Raw genomic sequence first — 9794 nt, forward strand, 5'->3', positions numbered from 1 at the left:
CCACATGGGAAAACATAGCTGCCATCAGTGATGGCCACAAAAAGACACAGCCTTGGACACAGACACACACACAGTTCTCTACTGCATAAAGATGCTCACTGTGTACAGGCACCCACACAGGCTGTCAGTCACCCAGAGTAATCGTGAAAACCACAGATAGACCCTATTGTGCACAAGAACACAGACATGCACAACTAGACATTCAAGGGCCCATCTGCAGTCTGACACACACACAACACACACAGATTGTACAAGGCCTGCCAGACACTGACATTGGAAAACATGACTCTCCTGGACAACCATTATGACACTCACCCATGAACAGATATGAACACGCTAGTGGTACCTACACCCACACTCACCCAACCCTAACACTTGATTATACACACTTGACAGTGACACACAGACACAATAAGTTGTATACACAGACCCAAATGAAAGAGACACAAAGACACCAGAAATCCATAGCCATGAGTATCCTTTATGAACCAGGATTTATATATCCTTTATTTCCTAGTACCTGTGGTCCAAGAAATCAAAATCTCTGCCTTCCTGGAGCTGACAATTCAGTGAGGGAGCTGGGGGTGGGGGGCATCATCATCACATGACACATGGAGTAGAGTCACCCACAGTGACATTGACAGATGCCAGAAACCCCCATACAATAGCTGACATGTCGACCTGCAGTTACCCATATTAGCCTGTTACATATCCACAGTCATGCTGACATCTATACACAAACAAGCCCACCGGAGCCAACATGTGCTGACACACATACCCAACCAGCATGTAGACAGCCACCCACTACAGCACACACCTGGGAACTTACCAGACTCACAGATACCCACAGACCCCCTAAAACAGCCCAGCAGGGTAACCTGGACACAAACCCTCTGTAATGGGTCTGTAAGTAGCTGTTGCCTGTGTTTTTGCAGATGGAGTTCACCTTGACCCAGACTCAGGGTCACTCTGCACGACTGGCCTCAGTAGAAGTGTCTGAATTTCCCATTAGCCTGCCCCAGGGTCCCTCCACAGTTCCCAACCCCAGGCTTGATTCTTCTTGCCTCCTCCAGCCCTGCCCCACATCTGGGGGACTTGGGAAGGAAGCTCTGGCTCCTGGCCCACGGGCTGCCCCCAGGTCACCTCCTCAGGAGAGGAAGCCCATGGGATGGCATGGGGAGGGCAGGTGGGAACCTGAGGGGCCATGCCTTATTTCCATCATGGAAATAAGGAGCCCCTTGCCCAAGAGTCTCGACAGCCCAGATCATCAACAGGATCCTACATGGGGACCCCCATATGTGCTTTGGCTACATGCCCTATAATGGGCTCTTTGTCTGCCAGTCCTTGACACCCCTCCCTTTGTGTGACCCTGCCCCTTTCACACACAAGGCCACACTGAGACATAGGCAGATTGGGACACATACAAGGGTACACATGCAGGAACACTTGCATGGACATACATACGGGGACACATAGACACACACACAGGCTTCCAGACACCCCCTGGAAGCTCCGAACTTCTGACCTCATTTTCCCCCTCTACCACCCCTCCACCTTGTTCCTCAACTTCACAGCAGAGCTGCCTCCATCTCATCACCAACTGGCTCCACTGGACCTCTCACCTCAGACCCTGACCCCCAGACCTGAGCCAACTAACTGCCTTGCCTTCCTGTAGCTCAGGATGTGGTTGGGGGTGGGGGCAGGCCCTGGGTCAGCATGGCTTCTTAGGGTTTCCCCAACTCCACTTGCCTCAGACCCTGCCTAGACAGACCCTCCCAGATGGGGTGTGCAAACCTAGGGACTGAGGATAAGGAAGAAGCAGAATGAGGGTCAGGATAGCCCTGAAGGGCACTCATGCCTTACACCAGGCCAGGGTTTTGGAGGTGGGTGGAGACAGTTCCCTGCCTCCATCCAGCTGAGCTTCAAAGGCAGAAGCCCAACCTGTTTCCCCAGCAGGCCTCAGGACACTTGGTGGGAAGAACAGTCAGCCCTTGCAAGGCCTTAAGCCCCTAAGTACAGACAATAAACCCAGACGGACAAGAGGTAGCTTCTTGCCTAGGGCCTGTCCCCCGGAGGGGACATGTAGAGAGACACAGAGAGGAGATCTAGTATAAAGGACAGTTAGAGACACGGGGCGGGAGACCCAGACAAACACAGACCAGCGAAGTGTGCAGTCAGACCCAAACAGGCAGACCCAGACAGACGCAGAGGGCGGGAAACCCGCACCGACGTCGGCAGACAAAGGCAGACAGACCCGGGGTCGGACCCAGACAGCCCCGCCCCGGTGGGGATGGGTCTGGGACCGCGCACCTCCTCCCGCCCCCGCCCCCTGATCCGAAGCCCCGCCCATCACCTCCGCGCGGCCTTCCTGACTGACCTTCCCCGTCCCGGGAGGGCCTCCAGGGACCTGCCTCCTCTGTAGGTCAAAGTCAAAATGCTAAGGGAAGCCAGGAAAGAAGAGCCGCGGAAAGAGGAGTCTCGGGGGAGCTCCGCCGTCCCCTCCCCCAGTGTGGCTGGTGTGCTTCATGCCGGATGACACCCGAATTCTAGCTTTATTTTCACCAAGAACAAAGCTTTTGAGAAAACAGGAGAGTTTGCTCCAAACTTAGAGCCTCACCTTCTTCTTGGATGAGATGGGTATCCTAATAATAGGGTGTGATGTATGTAAACTGTTGTTATTATTATAGCGTTATAATTATTACCCCTGCCCACCCATCCCACCATCGTCCCCCAGAGTGCTAAGCATTCTCTTTGGTAGGACCACCGTCCTCAAGGCAGGAGATCCCACTTGCCCCAGCCGCTTACCCGCCCCCCAATCAGAATAGGGGCGCTGCTGGATGAACCCTGGGGGAGGGTGCCCCACACCTCCACTCAGAGCTTCAAACATGGGTAGGCGGGAATGTGACTCAACCCGGGTTGGGGGCAAAAGGTGACTCAACTTGGGGACTCAACCTGGGGACTGGGCTTCTTGAGATGGAATTTCATGGGAACAAGTCTTTCCTGGGGGGGGGTCCCAAGGGGGTCCTGAATAGGTCGGTTTGGGGTATACCTTGTCAGGGTGGACTCTAGAGGGGTTGTATTCCATGCGGTTGGCCTTGGGGACCCAAAGTCTTAGGGAAGATGACAGTGGGGGTCTAGGTAGGCGGGCTTTAGCTTAGGGGGTGGGTTTTAGGGGGTGGGTTGCGAATTCCACGGGAATTTATGGGCGCCCTTAGAGGGAGGCCTAGGGACAGGCAATCAGTAGGTGGTGGTGTTTTTTTTAAAACTTATTTATTTATGCATACAAGAGCTGGGGTACAGGCCAGAGATGCAGGGGCGGGAGTGAGAGGATTCACCAGAGACAGTGGGGAAGAGAACAGGCAGACTGACTGAAATACACTGCCGAGGGTAGCAGGGGGCGAGACAGGAGATGTCGGCTTCGCCATGTAGGTTGCTCCCTAGCCGGCTGGGGATCAAACTCGTACTGCAGAGACTGCGGATTGCTTCATACTGTGGTGCTTAACCCCTTGTGCCACCAGTGAGGCCCATCAGTGGATGGGTTTTAAGGGAGGAGGGTGGTCCTAGGAAGCCACCTTGGTCCGTGGGTGCCTTCTGCTGGTCAGGTCTAAGAAAGTCCTCTCTAGGTAGAAATTTCCGGGGGGGGGGGGATTGCCGCTAATTTCAGGGGTGGTGCCTGATGGGCTTGAGCTGTCTCACCCATCCACCAAGAGGCATTGTGGGGTTCACTTGTACTCAGTACATTTGGCATCCCTGACCTACTTTAGGTTTATGCCAGGTATTGCTCTGTGACTCAGTATCCCCCTTAGTGAAAATGGGAAGGGATTAAAATTTGACCAACCAGGTGGGGTGGCTTCCACTTTGCCTGGTCTCTGCTTTGACAGACTGGCAGAAGAGCAAGTAGCTGCAGGACTGCACCCTTGTAGGGGGGAGGGAACCTGGGAAGTGGGTGCTCAACTCTGCCAAACTCCTGGAGGGAGGGACTCATGAAGCAGCCCAGAGAGGGTAGCATCTTGCCCAGTGGGAGCCTGAGCTGGGTTTGTCTGCAGTCTATGTTGAGGCCCAAGGGTGAGCAACCCTGCGCTACCTCCACCAGGGTGGCTGTGAGTTTGGGTACTGAATGCAGATGGCTTAAGTTCAGATGCATGGACATCCTGCAGTCTGATGACAGCTGTCCTCTAACTTCCCCCCTGCTCAAAGGGCTGGAAGCTCCAGCCGGTGTGGGCTGGAAGCTCCAGCCGGTGGGAGATGGGGCCTGGCAGCACACCACATTTGCAAAGTAGAGACTCTGAGAACCCCCCAGGGCTGTTGTGATTCACAGTCTCACAAACAATTGTGCCCAGACACAGTGTGGCTCACTTAAGGTATTACATTGTATTAAAATGACTTGTTTATCTGTGTTGCATGGATGCCCCAGGTCAGTACTGGCTGGCAGCTAGACATCTTGGGGCCACTGGGAATCCCTCCTCCCTCTTTTTATTAGCTGTGCCCTTTGGCCTCAGTTTCCCAAGCCTATTAATGGGAGTAATCTGCCCCTTGCAAAGCTGTTTTGAGTGTTACTTAAGGAATCAAGCAGAGTGCCCTGTGCTGCTACATCTGTGTACAAAGATTACATCAGTGTAGCAAATGAGGCTTAAATATGTACTGTTATTAGAATAATTTGTTTCCTGCTTTTTCCAGGTCCCAGGGCAGACAGCTGGCACCCAATAACTGTTTGCTGACTTACTGTGTTAATACTAAGTCCCTTACTCCCTCTCAGGGTATCCCTCACCCTTCTGGGTTCCCTGTCTCCCACCCTTCACTCCTGGTCCCCAGGAGAAGTTGCCAAGGGTTTGGGGGAACATTCAACCTGTCGGTGAGTTTGGGCAGCTCAGGCAAACCATCGACCGTTGAGTGGACCCCGAGGCCTGGAACTGCCGACCGCCCTTCACAGCCTCTGCCCATCACAACCTCTTAAGGGGGAAGGGGAGCCTGAGCAGATCCCTGCCCTTAGGTCAGAGAAGGTCACAATCAACATTCATTGTTGTCGGTGGGTTGTGAGGACCAAAGCCAGACCCACCGAGGGATGAATGTCACTGTGGCTGGGCCAGACACAGCCTAAGGGCCATGGGAGGGGGGATAAGACATCCCTTGGGCTCCCTCATAAAATTTTTCAGCCACTACCTTGTCCTGACCCCAGGGAGGGCTCGTGTCTGGGATCCTGGTGGATTCAGGCGGGATTTGGGGGGATAAATCCTGGAAGGTTGGGGATGAGAATCACAGATGCCAGGCTGGGCTGCTGAAAAACCCTTCTAAAAGGTGGTGGGGGGGTGAGCTGTGCTCCAGGATGTCTGAAGGAAGGAATGGGGTGGGCATATCCCCTCTGTGTCCAAGTCCTAGGCCCCGCTTTCTCACTCTCCTGGCTTACTCCCCACAATCTCCATGCTTGGCTCTTGACTTTCCACCTTTTTGTCCACTGAACCCTCCATCTTGAAGTCTGTGCCCCACTGGGGTGACTCCTGGGCTTATACACCACTTAGCCTTGGGGGCTCCGATAGCTGGATGAGGGAGGGAGGCTTTTGTGTATAATTCAACACCCATTCCTGTGCTTATCCATTAAATGGGGTTCCACTGAGACAGTGGATGTGAAAGCTCCCTGAGTGAGACAAGATCTGGGAGCCTTGGTTCTTGTGTCCCCTCCCACCCCAGGTGTCATCGCTCCCCTTCCAGAGGTAAGGAGCATCAGGCAGTTCCTCCCTCCTTCCCAAAGAGCCCAGGGGCACCTGGCCCCTCCCCCAGCCTGGGAAGGAAGAGGGATGTTACAAAGTTGCTGGTTAAATCAATGCTTATCTATGGGGTGGGGCTTCCAAACACTCCCCCCCCCCCATCACCCTGTGAGGCAAGAGCCTCCAGGCCTCCTCCAAGGATGGGGAGAAAGGGGTAGCCCTCCCAAAGCCCTCTAGGTGGGGGGAGGTAGCTCCAAATTGCTGGTGCCTTCTGCAGCCTGGGACCTGTCACCCCCCACCTCTGGCCCCCCAGAGCCTGTACATTCCTCTGGCAGGTGCATGTACCCCCCTCCCTACAGCAGCAAGCCCCCCTCCTCACAAGGAGACTCCTACAGCCTGCTCCTCCCCCTTTACACCCTCTTGGAAGTATAAGGAGGGGACTGACAGCCCAGACTCAAAGGCTCCAAGAGAGGAAGGGAGGAGGAGAAAGGGGTGAGATGCTTTGAGCAGGCAGGGTCTCTTTTTCTCTCTTCCCCTCTGCCTGGCCCTCATCTCTCAACCATGGGGACCTTCGACCTATGGACAGATTACCTGGGTTTGGCACGCCTGGTGGGGGCTCTGCGTGGGGAAGAGGAGCCCAGGCTGGATCCTCAACCAGAGCCAGCTCCAGGACCCGGGGATCAGAGGTCCAGCCCAGAATCCTCACCAGCTCCAGAACGCCTCTGCTCTTTCTGCAAACACAATGGCGAGTCCCGGGCCATCTACCAGTCCCACGTGCTGAAGGATGAGGCTGGCAGGGTGCTGTGCCCCATACTTCGTGATTATGTGTGCCCCCAGTGTGGTGCCACACGTGAGCGGGCCCACACCCGCCGCTTCTGCCCGCTTACTGGCCAGGGCTACACCTCCGTCTACAGCTACACCACCCGCAACTCTGCTGGCAAGAGGCTGACCAGGCCAGACAAAGCAAGGACACCGGACTCCGGACACCGCCGGGGAGGAGGCTCAGGAGCAGGAGCCGGAGGAGGAGGAGGCGGCACTTGTACAGGTGATGGGGGACCCATTATGGATGGGGCCTGCGCTAGCGCTAGAGGCTGAGCTCCTGGAGCCTCTATGAAATGAAATTAATCCCAGTACCCTCTTCAGAGAGTTGGGGTGGGTGATAATTAATCTGTGGAGAAAGCTTAGAAGACTATTATAGAAGTGTTGCCGAGTGTGGGTAAGCTGGGCTGGGGTTCACTGCGTGGCTTTGAGCAAGGCATTCTCCCTCTCTGGGCCCATGGGGCAAATACTATGTCTTTTCCAGACACAGGGTGATCTGGCAAGGAGGCCATGGGCTCAGCAGTGGGATCTGTGGACACATGCCATAGGGGCTCCAATCCTGTTTGGCACTAAGGAGCTGTGTGGCCTGAGAGAAGTTGCTCAGCCTCTCTGAACTTCAGCTTCTTCATATGTCCACTCATTTGCCAAATAGTTTATGTGCCTGCTCTGTACCAAATGCTGGGCTGGGCCTATAGTGAATACAAAGGCAGTTAAAACAACAGATGATGGGGCTAAGAAAAGCCCCTGATCTAGATGAGAGGCAGTCCAAGAGGGCTTCCTGGAGAAAGTGACTTCTGGAAGCCTTATTCAGTTTGGTGGAGGGTCAGATATGTGGCCCTGAGGTATCAGGCACTGAGGTTTGCCCAGCAATTTTGTGAAGTTCAATGTGTCTGGAATGGAGTGTGGGGGGTTGGGGGGCACGGTGTCAGGTTTCAGGGACAACAGGAAGGACTTACAGGTCCTTTTGAGTCACATAGAGTTTGGACTCTGGTATTAGGGAGACACAGAAGTGATAAGACCAGGTCTTTGTGTTAGTCTGTTAGATGGTTAGTCCCTTGCCTCCCCTGGTATGGAGGCTGGCAGGTATGGGGACAGATTTGAGAGTATTGGAAGGAAAGGGGCAGGTCTGCCGACACGGGTATCCAAGGCAAAAGCAAGGAGGCCTGGTTCCTGGGGACACCTGGGTACCATGAATTTTCTTTGAATGGATCAACTCAGATCAGCCAAAGCCTCCCTAGCCCTGATCTGGTTGTCTTCACACTGTGCCCAGCCCACCACATGGGGTCACCCTCATCTTGCTCATTAGATGTGGACAAACTGCAGATTTCAGTTCCACAGGTCTGAGTGGGGCTGAAACAGCTGTGTCTTTAAAGGATTCCCTGTGATGCTGATGTGTGATAAGGCTTTTGAGTAGCTGGGGCTTAAATGGCAGTATTTTCTTTTCTAGAGGGAAAGGATTTCAGCCCTTGAGGGGTTTCAGAAGAGATACCCATTTTAGCAACTTTAATTGCCTTAGGGGAAGTCAGCCAACAGAGAAGGGATCTGAAGGGGCTGTGACACAGCTGCCCATTTGAGTGGGCGCTGTTTCCTCCATCAGCCATGAGTTCCTGGAGGCAGGTGACTGGGTGGGAAGACTCCTCCCTGTTCCCACACTGTGCTGTGACTATTTGTTAAAAAGTAAGAGACTGCCTCAGAGGCAAATTTCCTGAGTTTTGATGAGCTTCAACTGGGAAACTAGGGAAGCTGAGGGGACGTGGAGATGATGGTCCCTGATTCTTTTTCATCTTAAGTCCCTTGCCTCCCCTGGTATGGAGGGTGGGGTTGAGGGAGTTCTCACTACTAAATACAGGCACACAAAGGCTGCCTAAGACCGGCCTTCCTGGTAACATTGTGGGTGTAATAAATTTGGGGTCCCCAGAGCCCTGAGGCCTTAAGTAGGCAGCATGGTTGGCTGGAGTCCCAGTTTCTGGGCTTTATGTTCCTCTCTGGCGGGTGGGGGGGCAGGGATGACTCGGGGCTGCTGTCCTGGTCCAGGAACATCACAGGGGCTGCCATTCTAGGGTAAGCCACCAGATGGCGCCAGAGCCCAGCAACCCTGCTAGTGGACCAGTTACTTCAGCAGCATTGAATTACTGTTCTTATTAAATGTTTTCCTCCTTCCTCCTCCATTCTTAAAATGCAGGTTCTAAAGGTGCTGGGAAGTCTTCTGGACCTTCGCCTTCCCGCTGTCCCACCACTTCTGCCTAGGACGTTGGCATGAAGAGCAAGGGGATGCTGCCTTCGCCTGGGCATGTGGACCCAGGCTCAGTAGAGGGTGGTTTTCTGGAAAGATCCACACTCTTAGGATGGGCCCTGAGAGGGCCCTCTGCTTGGAGGCCTGGTGAGGGAGCTAGACCTGGGAGTATGACCCAAAGAAGCCCCCATGTGGGAGGAGGCAAGCCAGAGTACTCAATAAATGCTATGAATGTACCCTCAATCTCAAGTGAGGCATGGTCTTGGGACAAAGTAGCAGGAGTACATTGAGGGGCTCAGGCACCTCCTTTTCTCAGCTGCATCCATTAGCCCACATGTTACTCTGATGCCCCTTTTCTCAGACTGTTGTTTGTATTTCAGCCCACCCTGAGGAATTTCTGGATTACTCCCAGGAAGCCGTTTCTGCCACATTTGGTGTTTTCAGATTCTCAGCCATCCTGCATATTGACTTACCAAATGGACAAACCCTACCCCACACTGCAGTGCAGGAGGGGGCCTGATTTGAGGGGGACAATAGAGAGACTGAGCAAGCTCTTCACCCTTATACTAAAGATGTCCTATACTAAGTATGTCCCCAGTGAGCACTTAGGTTACCGTGGATGCCCCAATGACCTTGGGTCATGGGGCCGTGGAGTCACGTGATAGGCCCTTCACAGTAAGGGAAGGACTCCTGGCGGGCTGGCAAGGGATGGGAATATGGCCTGGGGGTCAGGCCAGTCCAGAGCTTAGGCAGGACCATCAGGGAGGCAATTTGGATTTCCTGGGCAGGGGGGGATGAAAATTCTCCCCTACTGTGGGGTCTTGTTCTGTGGGGCAGGGGGCTGTGTTTGGGGGAACACCCATGCCATCTGCCTCCTCTACCCCCAGCTCTTATTCTTCCAGCCTGGACCTTGCAAGGTCCACATTCCTTCCCAAAGCTGAGGGCTGGCCCCAGAACCTGGGCTGCACACACATACCCTGCCCACATGGTCTCCCAGTGTTGGATGGGAGAAGGGAGGTCCCCTCTGCCTTTGGCTTTTT

The 9794-nt window shown here is 54.1% G+C and overlaps 1 protein-coding gene across 1 annotated transcript; it reads left to right on the forward strand.

Annotated features, from left to right (window-relative positions):
• Positions 1-3661: 3661 nt before the first annotated feature.
• On the forward strand, positions 3662-9530 carry NANOS3 (nanos C2HC-type zinc finger 3). The gene is made up of 2 exons (XM_054693306.1): positions 3662-6747; positions 8704-9530. The coding sequence occupies exons 1-2, from the start codon at positions 6264-6266 to the stop codon at positions 8766-8768; spliced, it is 549 nt and encodes a 182-aa protein (XP_054549281.1). The 5' UTR covers positions 3662-6263; the 3' UTR covers positions 8769-9530.
• The last annotated feature ends 264 nt before the right edge of the window (positions 9531-9794 follow it).

This window comes from Talpa occidentalis, unplaced genomic scaffold (genome assembly GCF_014898055.3).
Source record: "Talpa occidentalis isolate TD23 unplaced genomic scaffold, MPIMG_talOcc4v2.1 talOcc4.12, whole genome shotgun sequence".
Taxonomy (NCBI): Eukaryota; Metazoa; Chordata; class Mammalia; order Eulipotyphla; family Talpidae; genus Talpa; species Talpa occidentalis.